The sequence below is a fragment of the Oncorhynchus nerka genome, linkage group LG8, assembly GCF_034236695.1.
Source record: "Oncorhynchus nerka isolate Pitt River linkage group LG8, Oner_Uvic_2.0, whole genome shotgun sequence".
Taxonomy (NCBI): Eukaryota; Metazoa; Chordata; class Actinopteri; order Salmoniformes; family Salmonidae; genus Oncorhynchus; species Oncorhynchus nerka.
The window spans coordinates 9,189,450-9,208,842 of NC_088403.1; the positions used below are offsets into that span (position 1 = coordinate 9,189,450).

Genomic DNA, 19,393 nt, shown 5'->3' on the forward strand with positions numbered 1-19,393 from the left:
TCCTGGTTGTCTGAATCAGCGAGAGACTTCCTGGTTGTCTGGAGGAGCGAGAGACTTCCTGGTTGTCTGAATCAGCGAGAGACTTCCTGGTTGTCTGGAGCAGCGAGAATCTTTGCGGATTGTCTCGCTATTGTCTGCCTCGAAGCAAGAACAGAATGTGTTCAACTCAGCTGGGAGCTTCGGTGGGCACCACACAGCTGGATTTGCCTTTTGTAGTCTGTGATAGTCTGTGGTCCTTGCCACATGCGTTGTGAGTCTGAGTTGTGGAACATCAATTCAAGTTTGAGGCTGTGTTGTGTTTTTGCGTCCCTAATGGATTTGCAGAGCTCGTACCTGCGAGCCGTGCAGCGCCCCACAGAGTCATCGGGATCCGTTCTGCTTGACATTGAATGCTGCAGTACGGGCTCTCTGCATTGTACGGATATCTCCGTTCATCCAGGGTTTCTGGTTGGGGGTTTGTCCGGATTGTTATTGTGGGTACAACATCATCAACACATTTCCTAATGAAGCCGGTGACTGACCATATATACTGAAAACACATATAAATGTAAAGTGTTGGTCACAAGAGCTGAAATAAAAGATCCCGGTTCTGTGTTGATAGTTCTACGAAAGCTTGGTCCTCTTCCCTACTCACACATTCCATATCAGGAGTTAAAGTTCAAAGGAGCCAGTTATTTCACGTTTTGTAGGCTAAAAATGGACAGCATACGAGGACAGATAAGATGCTTATGACAATTAAAATACGGTCATAGAGTTAGCAGACCAGAGACACTTCCCAGCCCCGTATCTACACAGGTGCAGCAGAGCTCTGACGTCATGGGCAGCTCAAGGCCACCTGTCCCACAATCAGTCACACAGTAATTAGATCAAGGCCACCTGTCCCACAATCAGTCACACAGTAATTAGATCAAGGCCGAACACATCACTCTCAGGGACAAGCTAGTAGGACATTCTTTAAAGAACTTTAAAAAATGTTTTTTAAGTTCAGGTCTTTGTTTGTTGCGTGAGTGTTTGTGACTGTAAAATGTCTCCTTGCATTTAACTTGGGTACATGCTAAGTATGTATTTGGTATGCTAGGTATGTATTTGGTATGTATTTGGTATGCTAGGTATGTATTTGATATGCTAGGTATGTATTTGGTATGTATTTGGTATGCTAGGTATGTATTTGGTATGCTAGGTATGTATTTGGTATGCTAGGTATGTATTTGGTATGCTAGGTATGTATTTGGTATGTATTTGGTATGCTAGGTATGTATTTGGTATGCTAGGTATGTACTTGGTATGCTAGGTATGTACTTGGTATGCTAGGTATGTATTTGGTATGCTAGGTATGTATTTGGTATGCTGGGTATGTATTTGGTATGCTAGGTATGTATTTGGTATGCTAGGTATGTATTTGGTATGCTAGGTATGTATTTGGTATGCTAGGTATGTATTTGGTATGCTAGGTATGTATTTGGTATGCTAGGTATGTATTTGGATGCTAGGTATGTACTTGGTATGCTAGGTATGTATTTGGTTTCGCTAGGTATGTATTTGGTATGCTAGGTATGTCTGCTAGGTATGTATTTTACCCAGGTCTTGTCCATAATATGTGTCCTGTCCTAGTCACTACACTGATGTGTTGGAAGCAGAGCCCAGCCAGTACTGTGTGTGTACATGTATATACAGGCTGTATATGGCTCTGAGGTGAGCTCTCCGTAGACATAGACTCCCCTACTGATGCCTTTGGACAGTGAAGCTAAAACATTTCATTTGGCTCTAAACTCCAGCATTTTGGATTTGAGTTCAAATGTTTTATATGAAGCAACAGTACAGAATGTCACCTTTTTTTATTTTGAGGATTTTAGAAATAAATGTGCTTTATGTATCTTGTCCCCCCCAGTATTTTCTTTTTTGAAACTGCACTGTTGGTTTTCGGGCTCGTAAGTAAGTAAGCATTTCACTGTAAGGGTACCTGTTGTATACGGAGCATGTGACTAATAAAGATTTGATTTGAAGGGGTCATAAGTATTTGGACAAATTCACCTCTGGTGTATTTAAGCAGTATATATGGAACCAGATACTAAGCTTCTGCCTACATGTAATATGTAGGGGAGTGTACACACAGTAGATGCACAGCAGGACTGGGACATCAACCACAGCACACACTGAGCAGTCATTTCTTCTAGCGACCTGCCTCTTTTCTGGCTGATAGCAGTGATTACTACTGTCTCTTACAGTACAGGGAGCCTCTATGAGAGCTGTGTCCTGGCTGATAACAGTGATTACTACTGTCTCCTACAGTACAGGGAGCCTCTATGAGAGCTGTGTCCTGGCTGATAACAGTGATCACTACTGTCTCCTACAGTACAGGATTGAGAGCTGTGTCCTGGCTGATAACAGTGATCACTACTGTCTCCTACAGTACAGGGAGCCTCTATGAGAGCTGTGTCCTGGCTGATAACAGTGATCACTACTGTCTCCTACAGTACAGGGAGCCTCTATGAGAGCTGTGTCCTGGCTGATAACAGTGATCACTACTGTCTCCTACAGTACAGGGAGCCTCTATGAGAGCTGTGTCCTGGCTGATAACAGTGATTACTACTGTCTCCTACAGTACAGGGAGCCTCTATGAGAGCTGTGTCCTGGCTGATAACAGTGATTACTACTGTCTCCTACAGTACAGGGAGCCTCTATGGGAGCTGTGTCCTGGCTGATAGCAGTGATTACTACTGTCTCCTACAGTACAGGGAGCCTCTATGAGAGCTGTGTCCTGGCTGATAACAGTGATCACTACTGTCTCCTACAGTACAGGGAGCCTCTATGAGAGCTGTGTCCTGGCTGATAACAGTGATTACTACTGTCTCCTACAGTACAGGGAGCCTCTATGAGAGCTGTGTCCTGGCTGATAACAGTGATTACTACTGTCTCCTACAGTACAGGGAGCCTCTATGGGAGCTGTGTCCTGGCTGATAGCAGTGATTACTACTGTCTCCTACAGTACAGGGAGCCTCTATGAGAGCTGTGTCCTGGCTGATAACAGTGTCTCCTACAGTACAGGGAGCCTCTATGAGAGCTGTGTCCTGGCTGATAACAGTGATTACTACTGTCTCCTACAGTACAGGGAGCCTCTATGGGAGCTGTGTCCTGGCTGATAACAGTGATCTCCTACAGTACAGGGAGCCATGTATAGGGCAGGCTACAGCAAGACTGTAGGTGATGGACCACACTGATACGCTGCCATGGTTACATACTGATATTAACGATGGGTTAGTTTCACCTGGTGACCTATAACCTTGGCAGATTCATGCTTTGTAGGGGAGAGAGAGAGAGCAAGATCTTGAGTGAGAGAGAGGGAGCAAGATTTAGAGAGAGATTTAGAGAGAAAGATTTAGAGAGAAAGAGGGGAAGACAGCAAGATTTAGAGAGAGAGAGGGAGCAAGATTTAGAGAGAGAGAGGGAGCAAGATTTAGAGAGAGAGGGAGCAAGATTTAGAGAGAGAGTAGCAAGATTTAGAGAGAGAGGGAGCAAGATTTAGAGAGAGAGAGGGAGCAAGATTTAGAGAGAGAGAAGGAGCAAGATTTAGAGAGAGAGAGGGAGCAAGATTTAGAGAGAGAGAGAGGGAGCAAGATTTAGAGAGAGGGAGGGAGCAAGATTTAGAGAGAGAGAGAGGGAGCAAGATTTAGAGAGAGGGAGCAAGATTTAGAGAGAGGGAGGGAGCAAGATTTAGAGAGAGAGAGAGGGAGCAAGATTTAGAGAGCGAGAGGGAGCAAGATTTAGAGAGCGAGAGGGAGCAAGATTTAGAGACCGAGAGGGAGCAAGATTTAGAGAGAGAGAGGGAGCAAGATTTAGAGCGAGAGAGGGAGCAAGATTTAGAGCGAGAGAGGGAGCAAGATTTAGAGCGAGAGAGAGGGAGCAAGATTTAGAGAGAGACTGTGAACCAGAATGAGACACTTGTGAATTGTAATGAAAAGTGTGTGTGTTTCCAGGATGCCAGGATATGAGTGGGGTCCTGGAGAGTGCTGTGGTGGACACCAGCATACTGGAACAGTACCTCAGCAACGACATGGACCCAACATTGTAAGCATCCATGTTTACTTTATTGTACCTGAGGGTAAATCTGTTTCCAGGACCATCTAATACCTGGTAAGCATCCATGTTCTTAGTCCATCTACCACCCATAAACACAGCAGCTGTGTTAAATGGAATGGACGACACACATAAGTGTTTACAACACAACGGCACAATCCTAGAGCTGGGGTGGCCAACCCTCCTCCTGGAGACCTACTGGTTCTGCAGGCTTTTGTTCCTGCCCTACACTGTACCTGCTGTGTCTTTGGAGGGCCGTGTCTGACTGTGTCTTTGGAGGGCCGTGTCTGACTGTGTCTTTGGAGGGCCGTGTCTGACTGTGTCTTTGGAGGGCCATGTCTGACTGTGTCTTTGGAGGGCCGTGTCTGACTGTGTCTTTGGAGGGCCGTGTCTGGGCCTTTGGAGGGCCGTGTCTGACTGTGTCTTTGGAGGGCCGTGTCTGACTGTGACTGTGTCTTTGGAGGGCCATGTCTGACTGTGTCTTTGTAGGGCCGTGTCTGACTGTGTCTTTGTAGGGCCGTGTCTGACTGTGTCTTTGTAGGGCCGTGTCTGACTGTGACTGTGTCTTTGGAGGGCCATGTCTGACTGTGACTTTGGAGGGCCGTGTCTGACTGTGTCTTTGGAGGGCCGTGTCTGACTGTGTCTTTGGAGGGCCATGTCTGACTGTGTCTTTGGAGGGCCGTGTCTGACTGTGTCTTTGGAGGGCCGTGTCTGACTGTGTCTTTGGAGGGCCGTGTCTGACTGTGACTGTGTCTTTGGAGGGCCATGTCTGACTGTGTCTTTGTAGGGCCGTGTCTGACTGTGTCTTTGTAGGGCCGTGTCTGACTGTGACTGTGTCTTTGGAGGGCCATGTCTGACTATGACTTTGGAGGGCTGTGTCTGACTGTGTCTTTGGAGGGCCGTGTCTGACTGTGTCTTTGTCTTCCTAGCATGTTACCAGAGTCACCACCAGATTCTGGTTCAGAACCGTGTTCACCTCCGCAAATACCAGGTGAGCCACTGTGATAATGAAACCTCTTCCTTTATTGGCAATACTTTATCAACAACGGTTGATAGGAATCTCTGTTAATGCCAAGTGTTACAAACAGTACAACCATATCATAATAATAAAATGTTCCTATTTTAATGAATGATATGACTTCCTTTGCCCTGTTCCTAACCTAGACGTGAGCTACGGCTACCAGGAAGTCTTCCAGACAGTGACACGTCCTCCAGCCTCATCATGCCGATATAAAGAGCTGGCACCACAACCCCCACCACACCCAGGACTGCCATACCACCAGGGGCTGACTAACTCTTACACCAAGGCAGGCACATGTCCAGGCTCACTGCCCCACAACCCCCCTCCACCACCCCCACTACCTGAGCCCAGGGAGAGCTATATACAGTCTAACACTGCCCCCACACCGCCTGTCCACCACAAGGCTCTCCAGCAGCATCAGCCTCCTCCACGCCAAGGCCTGGCAGACAGCTACCCCAGGGCCAACGCACCCCCGGTCCCAGAACTACCTCCAGGCCAAGCCCCATACCTAGCCCCAGGCCTCGGGCTGCCCTCATCCTGCCTACTACCTGTGTCTGGATGCCCTTCAGAACCAGGATATTCATACCTGCCTCCCACAGCTGGTCAATACACAGGGTGAGAACTACTACTAAACTACCGTCCAGCACATAAACTACTAAACTACCGTACAGCACATACACTACTAAACTACCGTACAGTACATAAACTACTAAACTACCGTACAGCACATAAACTACTAAACTACCGTACAGCACATAAACTACTAAACTACCGTACAGCACATAAACTACTAAACTACCGTACAGCACATAAACTACTAAACTACCGTACATATGGGTACATAAACTACTAAACTACCGTACAGTACATATGGGTACATAAACTACTAAACTACTGTACAGTACATATGGGTACATAAAATACTAAACTACAGTACAGTACATATGGGTACCTAAACTACTGTACAGTACATATGGGTACATAAACTACCATACAGCACATAAACTACTAAACTACTGTACAGCACATAAACTACTAAACTACCATAAACTAAACTAAAATACCGTACAGCACATAAACTACATAAACAGTACTAAACTACCGTACAGCACATAAACTACCAAACTACCGTACATATGGGTACATAAATGACTAAACTACCGTACAGTACATATGGGTACATAAACTACTAAACTACCGTACATATGGGTACATAAACCACTAAACTACCAGCCAGCACATACACTACTAAACTACCGGACAGCACATAAACTACTAAACTACCGATACAGCACATAAACTACTAAACTACCCGACAGCACATAAACTACTAAACTACCGGACAGCACATAAACTACCGGACAGCACATAAACTACTAAACTACCGTACAGCACATAAACTACTAAACTACCGTACAGCACATAAACTACCCAACAGTACATATGGGTACATAAACTACTAAACTACCGTACAGCACATAAACTACCCAACAGTACATATGGGTACATAAACTACTAAACTTACCGTACAGTACATATCAGTTTGAGAATGACAGTCAAAATATGTTTTACTTCAACGGGATATGAATGTTTTAACAGTTCCCTCCTCTCCTCTTCCTCCTCCTCTTCCTCCACGGGCTTATATTGCCTGACTGTAGGAAGAGAAGACGAACAGAACCCCTTGAGGTACAGAACCATTTAGCGGCTGTTCCTATAGCAGGGGGCTCTGAGAGGGGAGGCGGTGACGTCCCGTCCTATGACAGTGACGGGGCCACAGATGGGGTGGGGACCTATCAGCTCCTCACCTGGGATCGCTACCAGCCTGGGCTGTGGACACCGCTCTACAACAGTAACTATGACATCCTGTGAGTGTCCTTCTTGACGTTCCCTCACTCTTCGCCAAGGCTCATGCCTTTTAAACTGCCTGTCTTAGTCTCTAAACTCAAAGGCTATTCAACTAACGCTACATTCTTTTAAGGGACTGCTTTGAGCCCTGAATGCTGATTGGCTGAAAGCTGTGGTATATCAGACCGTATGACACAACATGTATTTTTACTATTCTAATTACGTTGGTAACCAGTTTAAAATAGCAAAAAGGCATCTCATAGGTTTGTGGTACATTGCCAATATACCACAGTTAAGGGCTACCCTGTTCAAAGGCTCTTAAATATTTTGTCTTGCCCCTCCACCCTCTGACACAAACATCATCCATGTCTCAACTGTCTCAAGGCTTAAAACTCCTTCTTTAACACGTCTCCTCCCCTTCATCTACACTGATTGAAGTGGATTTAACAGGTGACATCAATAAGGGATCATATCTTTCACCTGGTCAGTCTATGTCATGGAAAGAGCAGGTGTTCCTAATGTTTTGTCACTCAGTGTAGCTCGCTCTATCGTCTCTCCACAGCCCTTCCCCCGGTTACCATGTGGACACCGATAAAGGTTTCAACTACTCCACAGCTGACGAGTCCTTCGTGTGTCAGAAAAAGAACCACTTTCAGGTCACAGTTCACGTAGGGATGGCCGGAGACCCCCTGTACGTCAAAACACCCAACGGCCCTGCGCCGATAGAGAGCTTCCACGTCAAGGTGTTTGGCGTGAAGGTTAGTTTAACGCCTTCCAAATATGCAACACCAACTTCCCTGGAACATCAGCGTTGGACCTCGGCAGACTACTTCAGATGATGCCGAGGACATTAAAAGCACTCGTTTTTCTGTTAGTATGCAAGTTAGCCGGGTTGGGTAGATTACTTTCTAAATGTCCCCGTAACTCCCCAATCCTGCTAGTTATCTATACTTTGACCGTTTGTTCTCCCCAATCCTGCTAGTTATCTATACTATGACCGTTTGTTCTCACCAACCCTGCTAGTTATCTATACTTTGACCGTTTGTTCTCACCAACCCTGCTAGTTATCTATACTTTGACCGTTTGTTCTCCCCAACCCTGCTAGTTATCTATACTTTGACCGTTTGTTCTCACCAACCCTGCTAGTTATCTATACTTTGACCGTTTGTTCTCATCAACCCTGCTAGTTATCTATACTATGACCGTTTGTTCTCCCCAACCCTGCTAGTTATCTATACTATGACCGTTTGTTCTCACCAACCCTGCTAGTTATCTATACTTTGACCGTTTGTTCTCACCAACCCTGCTAGTTATCTATACTATGACCGTTTGTTCTCACCAACCCTGCTAGTTATCTATACTTTGACCGTTTGTTCTCATCAACCCTGCTAGTTATCTATACTTTGACCGTTTGTTCTCATCAACCCTGCTAGTTATCTATACTATGACCGTTTGTTCTCCCCAACCCTGCTAGTTATCTATACTTTGACCGTTTGTTCTCCCCAACCCTGCTAGTTATCTATACTTTGACCGTTTGTTCTCCCCAACCCTGCTAGTTATCTATACTTTGACCGTTTGTTCTCATCAACCCTGCTAGTTATCTATACTATGACCGTTTGTTCTCCCCAACCCTGCTAGTTATCTATACTATGACCGTTTGTTCTCCCCAACCCTGCTAGTTATCTATACATTTACATTTACATTTAAGTCATTTAGCAGACGCTCTTATCCAGAGCGACTTACAAATATACTTTGACCGTTTGTTCTCCCCAACCCTGCTAGTTATCTATACTATGACCGTTTGTTCTCCCCAACCCTGCTAGTTATCTATACTATGACCGTTTGTTCTCCCCAACCCTGCTAGTTATCTATACTATGACCGTTTGTTCTCCCCAACCCTGCTAGTTATCTATACTATGACCGTTTGTTCTCCCCAACCCTGCTAGTTATCTATACTATGACCGTTTGTTCTCACCAACCCTGCTAGTTATCTATACTTTGACCGTTTGTTCTCATCAACCCTGCTAGTTATCTATACTTTGACCGTTTGTTCTCCCCAACCCTGCTAGTTATCTATACTTTGACCGTTTGTTCTCATCAACCCTGCTAGTTATCTATACTTTGACCGTTTGTTCTCATCAACCCTGCTAGTTATCTATACTATGACCGTTTGTTCTCCCAACCCTGCTAGTTATCTATACTTTGACCGTTTGTTCTCATCAACCCTGCTAGTTATCTATACTTTGACCGTTTGTTCTCACCAACCCTGCTAGTTATCTATACTTTGACCGTTTGTTCTCCCCAACCCTGCTAGTTATCTATACTTTGACCGTTTGTTCTCATCAACCCTGCTAGTTATCTATACTTTGACCGTTTGTTCTCCCCAACCCTGCTAGTTATCTATTCTATGACCGTTTGTTCTCACCAACCCTGCTAGTTATCTATACTTTGACCGTTTGTTCTCCCCAACCCTGCTAGTTATCTATACTTTGACCGTTTGTTCTCCCCAACCCTGCTAGTTATCTATACTTTGACCGTTTGTTCTCCCCAACCCTGCTAGTTATCTATACTTTGACCGTTTGTTCTCCCCAACCCTGCTAGTTATCTATACTTTGACCGTTTGTTCTCCCAACCCTGCTAGTTATCTATACTTTGACCGTTTGTTCTCCCAACCCTGCTAGTTATCTATACTTTGACCGTTTGTTCTCATCAACCCTGCTAGTTATCTATACTTTGACCGTTTGTTCTCATCAACCCTGCTAGTTATCTATACTATGACCGTTTGTTCTCATCAACCCTGCTAGTTATCTATACTTTGACCGTTTGTTCTCACCAACCCTGCTAGTTATCTATACTATGACCGTTTGTTCTCCCAACCCTGCTAGTTATCTATACTTTGACCGTTTGTTCTCCCAACCCTGCTAGTTATCTATACTTTGACCGTTTGTTCTCCCAACCCTGCTAGTTATCTATACTTTGACCGTTTGTTCTCACCAACCCTGCTAGTTATCTATACTTTGACCGTTTGTTCTCCCCAACCCTGCTAGTTATCTATACTTTGACCGTTTGTTCTCACCAACCCTGCTAGTTATCTATACTTTGACCGTTTGTTCTCCCCAACCCTGCTAGTTATCTATACTTTGACCGTTTGTTCTCATCAACCCTGCTAGTTATCTATACTTGACCGTTTGTTCTCATCAACCCTGCTAGTTATCTATACTTTGACCGTTTGTTCTCATCAACCCTGCTAGTTATCTATACTTTGACCATTTGTTCTCCCCAACCCTGCTAGTTATCTATACTTTGACCGTTTGTTCTCCCCAACCCTGCTAGTTATCTATACTTTGACCGTTTGTTCTCCCCAACCCTGCTAGTTATCTATACTTTGACCGTTTGTTCTCATCAACCCTGCTAGTTATCTATACTTTGACCGTTTGTTCTCCCCAACCCTGCTAGTTATCTATACTTTGACCGTTTGTTCTCCCCAACCCTGCTAGTTATCTATACTTTGACCGTTTGTTCTCATCAACCCTGCTAGTTATCTATACTTTGACTGTTTGTTTTCCCCAACCCTGCTAGTTATCTATACTTTGACCGTTTGTTCTCCCCAACCCTGCTAGTTATCTATACTTTGACCGTTTGTTCTCATCAACCCTGCTAGTTATCTCTACTTTGACCGTTTGTTCTCATCAACCCTGCTAGTTATCTATACTTTGACCGTTTGTTCTCCCCAACCCTGCTAGTTATCTATACTTTGACCGTTTGTTCTCATCAACCCTGCTAGTTATCTATACTTTGACCGTTTGTTCTCATCAACCCTGCTAGTTATCTATACTTTGACCGTTTGTTCTCATCAACCCTGCTAGTTATCTATACTTTGACCGTTTGTTCTCATCAACGCTGCTAGTTATCTATACTTTGACCGTTTGTTCTCATCAACCCTGCTAGTTATCTATACCTTGACTGTTTGTTCTCATCAACCCTGCTAGTTATCTATACTTTGACTGTTTGTTCTCATCAACCCTGCTAGTTATCTATACTATGACCGTTTGTTCTCTGCAGCTTGAGGCACAGACTCACAAAGTCACCATAGAGCAGTCCCAGCCGGATCGCAGCAAGAAACCATTCCTGCCAGTCAAGTGAGTGTCCCGTCCTCCATGTCACTATACTCTGTACTGTAGACTGCCGTGTTCAACGTTGGGAGTGTAATCTGTCATATCTGAACAATGACACAACTGTGATTCAAGAGGTATACGGTGCGTAGCCAAAAAAGGGACGATTTGGATGGAATCTCTGGCCTAAATTTCTGAATAACATCTCGTCCCTCAGAGTGAGTCTACCAGGGGACAAGATCACTAGAGTTACTCTGGGAAGACTGCACTTCAGTGAGACCACTGCCAACAACATGAGGAAAAAGGGTAAACCCAACCCTGACCAGAGGTTGGTTAATGCTGTGTTAATGCTGTGTTAATGCTGTGTTACTGCTGTGTTACTGCCGTGTTACTGCCGTGTTACTGCCGTGTTACTGCCGTGTCACTGCTGTGTTACTGCTGTGTTACTGCTGTGTTACTGCCGTGTTACTGCTGTGTTACTGCTGTGTTACTGCCGTGTCACTGCCGTGTTACTGCCGTGTTACTGCTGTGTTACTGCCGTGTCACTGCTGTGTTACTGCCGTGTCACTGCTGTGTTACTGCCGTGTTACTGCTGTGTTATTGCTGTGTTACTGCTGTGTTACTGCTGTGTTACTGCCGTGTCACTGCTGTGTTACTGCTGTGTTACTGCCGTGTTACTGCCGTGTCACTGCTGTGTTACTGCTGTGTTACTGCTGTGTTACTGCTGTGTTACTGCTGTGTTACTGCTGTGTTACTGCCGTGTTACTGCCGTGTTACTGCTGTGTTACTGCCGTGTTACTGCCGTGTCACTGCCGTGTTACTGCTGTGTTACTGCTGTGTTACTGCCGTGTTACTGCCGTGTCACTGCCGTGTTACTGCTGTGTTACTGCTGTGTTACTGCCGTGTTACTGCCGTGTTACTGCCGTGTTACTGCCGTGTTACTGCTGTGTTACTGCTGTGTTACTGCCGTGTCACTGCTGTGTTACTGCTGTGTTACTGCCGTGTCACTGCTGTGTTACTGCCGTGTCACTGCTGTGTTACTGCCGTGTTACTGCCGTGTTATTGCTGTGTTACTGCTGTGTTACTGCCGTGTCACTGCCGTGTTACTGCTGTGTTACTGCCGTGTTACTGCCGTGTCACTGCTGTGTTACTGCTGTGTTACTGCCGTGTTACTGCCGTGTTACTGCCGTGTTACTGCTGTGTTACTGCTGTGTTATTGCTGTGTCACTGCTGTGTCACTGCTGTGTTACTGCCGTGTCACTGCTGTGTTACTGCCGTGTTACTGCCGTGTTACTGCTGTGTTACTGCTGTGTTACTGCCGTGTCACTGCCGTGTTACTGCCGTGTCATTCCCGTGTTATTGCCGTGTTACTGCCGTGTTATTGCCATGATACTAATATCGACATTGAAAGCAGTTTCAACATGTCGTTCCATGTGTCCTTGTGTTATGACCAGGTACTTCCTGATGGTGGTGGGTCTGTACGCCACAGTGAGGGAAGAGAGTTACCTGCTGATAGCGTTCATGTCAGAGAGGATCGTAGTCAGGGTCAGTACTGAACCAGAAGTACTAAAGCAGGGATCATCAACTGTTGAGCAGATTATTATTATTTTTCTCTCTGAAAACTTGGGGGGCCAAATGAGACCACCCCGGGGGCCAAATTTGGTGCGGAGGACACCAGTTGGGGAACCCTGTACTAAAGTATTTAAAAGCATGAGACTCAAGCACTAAGTACTAAAGCATACTAAAGCATGAGACTCAAGCACTAAGTACTAAAGCATACTAAAGCATGAGACTCAAGCACTAAGTACTAAAGCATGAGACTCAAGCACTAAGTACTAAAGCATGAGACTCAAGCACTAAGTACTAAAGCATACTAAAGCATGAGACTCAAGCACTAAGTACTAAAGCATACTAAAGCATGAGACTCAAGCACTAAGTACTAAAGCATGAGACTCAAGCACTAGTACTAAAGCATGAGACTCAAGCACTAAGTACTAAAGCATGAGACTCAAGCACTAAGTACTAAAGCATACTAAAGCATGAGACTCAAGCACTAAGTACTAAAGCATACTAAAGCATGAGACTCAAACACTAAGTACTAAAGCATACTAAAGCATGAGACTCAAGCACTAAGTACTAAAGCATGAGACTCAAGCACTAAGTACTAAAGCATGAGACTCAAGCACTAAGTACTAAAGCATGAGACTCAAGCACTAAGTACTAAAGCATACTAAAGCATGAGACTCAAGCACTAAGTACTAAAGCATACTAAAGCATGAGACTCAAGCACTAAGTACTAAAGCATGAGACTCAAGCACTAAGTACTAAAGCATGAGACTCAAGCACTAAGTACTAAAGCATGAGACTCAAGCACTAAGTACTAAAGCATGAGACTCAAGCACTAAGTACTAAAGCATGAGACTCAAGCACTAAGTACTAAAGCATACTAAAGCATGAGACTCAAGCACTAAGTACTAAAGCATACTAAAGCATGAGACTCAAGCACTAAGTACTAAAGCATACTAAAGCATGAGACTCAAGCACTAAGTACTAAAGCATGAGACTCAAGCACTAAGTACTAAAGCATACTAAAGCATGAGACTCAAGCACTAAGTACTAAAGCATGAGACTCAAGCACTAAGTACTAAAGCATGAGACTCAAGCACTAAGTACTAAAGCATACTAAAGCATGAGACTCAAGCACTAAGTACTAAAGCATACTAAAGCATGAGACTCAAGCACTAAGTACTAAAGCATGAGACTCAAGCACTAAGTACTAAAGCATACTAAAGCATGAGACTCAAGCACTAAGTACTAAAGCATACTAAAGCATGAGACTCAAGCACTAAGTACTAAAGCATACTAAAGCATGAGACTCAAGCACTAAGTACTAAAGCATGAGACTCAAGCACTAAGTACTAAAGCATGAGACTCAAGCACTAAGTACTAAAGCATGAGACTCAAGCACTAAGTACTAAAGCATACTAAAGCATGAGACTCAAGCACTAAGTACTAAAGCATACTAAAGCATGAGACTCAAGCACTAAGTACTAAAGCATGAGACTCAAGCACTAAGTACTAAAGCATGAGACTCAAGCACTAAGTACTAAAGCATACTAAAGCATGAGACTCAAGCACTAAGTACTAAAGCATGAGACTCAAGCACTAAGTACTAAAGCATACTAAAGCACTAAGTACTAAAGCATACTAAAGCATGAGACTCAAGCACTAAGTACTAAAGCATGAGACTCAAGCACTAAGTACTAAAGCATGAGACTCAAGCACTAAGTACTAAAGCATACTAAAGCATGAGACTCAAGCACTAAGTACTAAAGCATACTAAAGCATGAGACTCAAGCACTAAGTACTAAAGCATACTAAAGCATGAGACTCAAGCACTAAGTACTAAAGCATGAGACTCAAGCACTAAGTACTAAAGCATGAGACTCAAGCACTAAGTACTAAAGCATACTAAAGCATGAGACTCAAGCACTAAGTACTAAAGCATACTAAAGCATGAGACTCAAGCACTAAGTACTAAAGCATACTAAAGCATGAGACTCAAGCACTAAGTACTAAAGCATGAGACTCAAGCACTAAGTACTAAAGCATGAGACTCAAGCACTAAGTACTAAAGCATGAGACTCAAGCACTAAGTACTAAAGCATGAGACTCAAGCACTAAGTACTAAAGCATGAGACTCAAGCACTAAGTACTAAAGCATGAGACTCAAGCACTAAGTACTAAAGCATGAGACTCCTTGATAAAATTAAGATTAAATAAAGAATATATCAAATTAAATCAAATGTAGTTCCTACCATGATTCCATTGGACAATTAGTTCTAGAATGCACCGTGATCTGAATGGAACCAACCGTAACCAGAACTCTAAACTCTTCCGTGTTCCTCCACTACAGGCGTCGAACCCGGGCCAGTTTGAGAACGACAGTGAGGTGTTGTGGCAGCGAGGACAGGCTCCGGACGCGGTGGTGTACCAGGGGAGGGTGGGCATCAACACAGACACCCCCGATGAAGCCCTGGTGGTCTGTGGCAACGCTAAGATCATGGGGCAGGTTATGCATCCCTCCGACCGCCGCGCAAAACACAACATACAAGAGGTAGGAAGCAGCACATGCTCTTATATAATAGCTATCAAATGAATGGTTTTGGTGTGAAGTAACAGGAAGGAACATAGAAAATGCCTTCACAGTGGCCCAGGGAATGATGACTTACCTGACGGGACAATACTTCAACTGTGTAGGTGGATTCAACAGAACAGTTGAAGAGAATATCTCAGATGAGGATTGTGGAGTATGACTACAAGCCTGAGTTCGCCTCAGAGATGGGGATCGATCACATACATGAAACGGGCGTCCTAGCCCAGGAGGTGAAGGAGCTGCTGCCCACTGCTGTCAAAGTGGTGGGGGACATCACCTGCAGCGACGGAGAGAGGATCCGCAACTTCCTCATGGTGGACAAAGTACGTGTCCGTCCGCATGAGATTTAAGGCCTGATAACATATGATCAGTGTGATAATCAGCATGAGGATTGCCAGGAGATCTGAGTTATGGTCCCACTTTGGGGCGGCAGGTAGCCTAGGTGGTTAGAGGCAGGGTAGCCTAGTGTTTAGAGGCAGGGTAGCCTAGTGGTTAGAGGCAGGGTAGCCTAGTGGTTAGAGGCAGGGTAGCCTAGTGGTTAGAGGCAGGGTAGCCTAGTGGTTAGAGGCAGGGTAGCCTAGTGGTTAGAGGCAGGGTAGCCTAGTGGTTAGAGGCAGGGTAGCCTAGTGTTTAGAGGCAGGGCAGCCTAGTGGTTAGAGGCAGGGTAGCCTAGTGGTTAGAGGCAGGGCAGCCTAGTGGTTAGAGGCAGGGTAGCCTAGTGGTTAGAGGCAGGGCAGCCTAGTGGTTAGAGGCAGGGCAGCCTAGTGGTTAGAGGCAGGGTAGCCTAGTGGTTAGAGGCAGAGTAGCCTAGTGGTTAGAGGCAGGTAGCCTAGTGGTTAGAGGCAGGTAGCCTAGTAGTTAGAGCGGTGGGCCAGTAACCGAAAGGTTGCTGGATCGAATCCCCGAGCTGACAAGGTAAACATGTGTCTTTGTGCCCCTGAACAAGGCAGTTAACCCACTGTTCCCAGTCCGTCATTGTAAATAAGAATTCGTTCTTAACTGACTTGCCAAGTTAAATAAAGGTTCAATAAAAAAATAAAGTTTTACTTTGAAGAACAAAATACTGTCCCATTTCTATGCTATTTGTCCCCCATAGGAGCAGATCTTCATGGAGAATGTAGGGGCTGTGAAGCAGCTGTGCAAGGTGACTGACAACCTGGAGAACAGGATTCAGGAGCTAGAGGGGTGGAACACACGGTCAGCCAAGCTAAAGGACATGGGCAGCCCTGCTAACAGCAGAAACCCTGCTAACAGCAGCACTACAGGGTAATGTCACAGTGCCACCAGGGGGTGCTATTTCTCTATGGCCTATTGCCTACAAGTTCTCTTTCAGTTTTCAAAATAATTTGGAGACACAGAGATTTTCACCCAACATAAAAACATTTGTTTTAGTACATTCAGCCAGTCGGTTTAGTCAGGTACTCAGGGACACTTTTCAGATCCCTGCTGTGTTTAAAAAAAAATCAATTTTATTTAACCTTTATATAACTAGGCAAGTCAGTTAAGAACAAATTCTTATTTACAATGACAGCCAACACCGGCCAAACCCGGACGACGCTGGGCCAATTGTGAGCCCCCCTATGGGACTCCCAATCACGGCCGGTTGTGATACAGACTGGTGTGTATGAGACGGTGGGGCTGTACTGAGGATGGTTGACCTCTGGATGTGTTGTGTGTCTGTCTTTATGACCAGGGTCACTCTCATGGGGACCATCAACACTTTCTCAGCTCAACCATAACAGCCCTACGGCTTCTGCATTATGCCTCCTGTACTGTCAAATATCTCCACTTTATTGTAGTTTAGGAATCTCTCCTTTTGGAGGGACTGAGTTTATACTTGTAATGGACTGGATGACTGAATGCTCAACGTTCTTTGGTTTCTAATACATTTTCAACTGTCATTATTTAACGTGTTGTGTTTCAACTGTCATTATTTAACGTGCTGTGTTTCAACTGTCATTATTTAACATGTTTCAACTGTCATTATTTAACGTGCTGTGTTTCAACTGTCATTATTTAACGTGTTTCAACTGTCATTATTTAACGTGTTTCAACTGTCATTATTTAACGTGTTTCAACTGTCATTATTTAACGTGTTGTGTTTCAACTGTCATTATTTAACGTGTTTCAACTGTCATTATTTAACGTGTTTCAACTGTCATTATTTAATGTGTTTCAACTGTCATTATTTAACGTGTTTCAACTGTCATTATTTAACGTGTTTCAACTGTCATTATTTAACGTGTTGTGTTTCAACTGTCATTATTTAACGTGTTTCAACTGTCATTATTTAACGTGTTTCAACTGTCATTATTTTACGTGCTGTGTTTCAACTGTCATTATTTAACATGTTTCAACTGTCATTATTTAACGTGTTGTGTTTCAACTGTCATTATTTAACGTGTTGTGTTTCAACTGTCATTATTTAACGTGTTGTGTTTCAACTGTCATTATTTAACGTGCTGTGTTTCAACTGTCATTATTTAACGTGTTGTGTTTCAACTGTCATTATTTAACGTGCTGTGTTTCAACTGTCATTATTTAACGTGTTTCAAAACATTATTTAACGTGTTTCAACTGTCATTATTTTACATGCTGTGTTTCAACTGTCATTATTTAACATGTTTCAACTGTCATTATTTAACATGTTTCAACTGTCATTATTTAACGTTCTGTGTTTCAACTGTCATTATTTAACGTCCTGTGTTTCAACTGTCATTATTTAACGTGCTGTGTTTCAACTGTCATTATTTAACGTGCTGTGTTTCAACTGTCATTATTTAACGTGCTGTGTTTCAACTGTCATTATTTAACGTGTTGTGTTTCAACTGTCATTATTTAACGTGCTGTGTTTCAACTGTCATTATTTAACGGGTTGTGTTTCAACTGTCATTATTTAACGTGTTGTGTTTCAACTGTCATTATTTAACGTGCTGTGTTTCAACTGTCATTATTTAACGTGTTTCAACTGTCATTATTTAACGTGTTTCAACTGTCATTATTTTACATGTTTCAACTGTCATTATTTAACGTGCTGTGTCAACTGTCATTATTTAACATGTTTCAACTGTCATTATTTAACGTGCTGTGTTTCAACTGTCATTATTTAACATGTTTCAACTGTCATTATTTAACGTGCTGTGTTTCAACTGTCATTATTTACGTGCTGTGTTTTTTAACGTGCTGTGTTTAACTGTCATTATTTTACGTGCTGTGTTTTTCATTATTTACGTGCTGTGTTTCAACGGTCATTATTTTACGTGCTGTGTTTCAACTGTCATTATTTACGTGCTGTGTTTCAACTGTCATTATTTTACGTGCTGTGTTTCAACTGTCATTATTTTACGTGCTGTGTTTTAACTGTCATTATTTTACGTGCTGTGTTTCAACTGTCATTATTTAACGTGCTGTGTTTTAACTGTCATTATTTACGTGCTGTGTTTCAACTGTCATTATTTTACGTGCTGTGTTTCAACTGTCATTATTTTACGTGCTGTGTTTCAACTGTCATTATTTTACGTGTTGTGTTGATGATATATGTGTTGTGTCACACAGAAAAATAAACAGACACAGCAGTGTTCCACCACCACAGAAGCCAACACCTCTCAAATCTGTCAAGGTGAGGTAGAACTGCAGAAAGACTGTATACTTGTATAAGAACAGGTGTACAGCAAGTCTGAATCAAACTAAACTAAAACCATTAATGTTCCTATTTATTCTCTTGTAGGCAAAGTTCCACCACTGCGTAAAACACAAGTTTGTGCAAGTCAGCATGATCATTCTGGTAGCAACAATGGCTTTCTGGTAAGACTTCCTGTTACAACTGAGGAGCAGATGTTCATGTGACTTTCATATTGAAACAAAAAGTATGACTGCTTTGTTAGAAAATACCTCTGGATATTGAAGCACTGCAATATACAGGTAACTGCCAAAGTAAAGGAAACATGAAGTGTCTTACTAGGGGCGTTGGGTCTCCACCAGCCAGAACAGCATCAATGCACCTGGACATAGAACTATGAAGTGTCTTACTAGGGGCGTTGGGTCTCCACCAGCCAGAACAGCATCAATGCACCTGGACATAGAACTATGAAGTGTCTTACTAGGGGCGTTGGGTCTCCACCAGCCAGAACAGCATCAATGCACCTGGACATAGAACTATGAAGTGTCTTACTAGGGGCGTTGGGT

General features: G+C 43.6%; 1 protein-coding gene across 1 annotated transcript in view; it reads left to right on the forward strand.

Moving 5' to 3' along the window:
• The window catches only part of LOC115122220 (myelin regulatory factor-like protein), a 41,448-nt gene that overhangs the window by 11,832 nt on the left and 10,223 nt on the right, over positions 1-19,393 (forward strand). Inside the window, exons 3-15 of the mRNA XM_065022086.1 lie at positions 3,975-4,065; positions 5,004-5,065; positions 5,239-5,710; positions 6,754-6,960; positions 7,503-7,698; positions 11,003-11,079; positions 11,270-11,380; positions 12,507-12,597; positions 14,969-15,169; positions 15,313-15,531; positions 16,305-16,474; positions 18,764-18,827; positions 18,936-19,012. Of these exons, the coding sequence (XP_064878158.1) occupies positions 3,975-4,065; positions 5,004-5,065; positions 5,239-5,710; positions 6,754-6,960; positions 7,503-7,698; positions 11,003-11,079; positions 11,270-11,380; positions 12,507-12,597; positions 14,969-15,169; positions 15,313-15,531; positions 16,305-16,474; positions 18,764-18,827; positions 18,936-19,012 (2,038 nt within the window). The remainder of the gene's footprint in view (positions 1-3,974; positions 4,066-5,003; positions 5,066-5,238; positions 5,711-6,753; positions 6,961-7,502; positions 7,699-11,002; positions 11,080-11,269; positions 11,381-12,506; positions 12,598-14,968; positions 15,170-15,312; positions 15,532-16,304; positions 16,475-18,763; positions 18,828-18,935; positions 19,013-19,393) is intronic.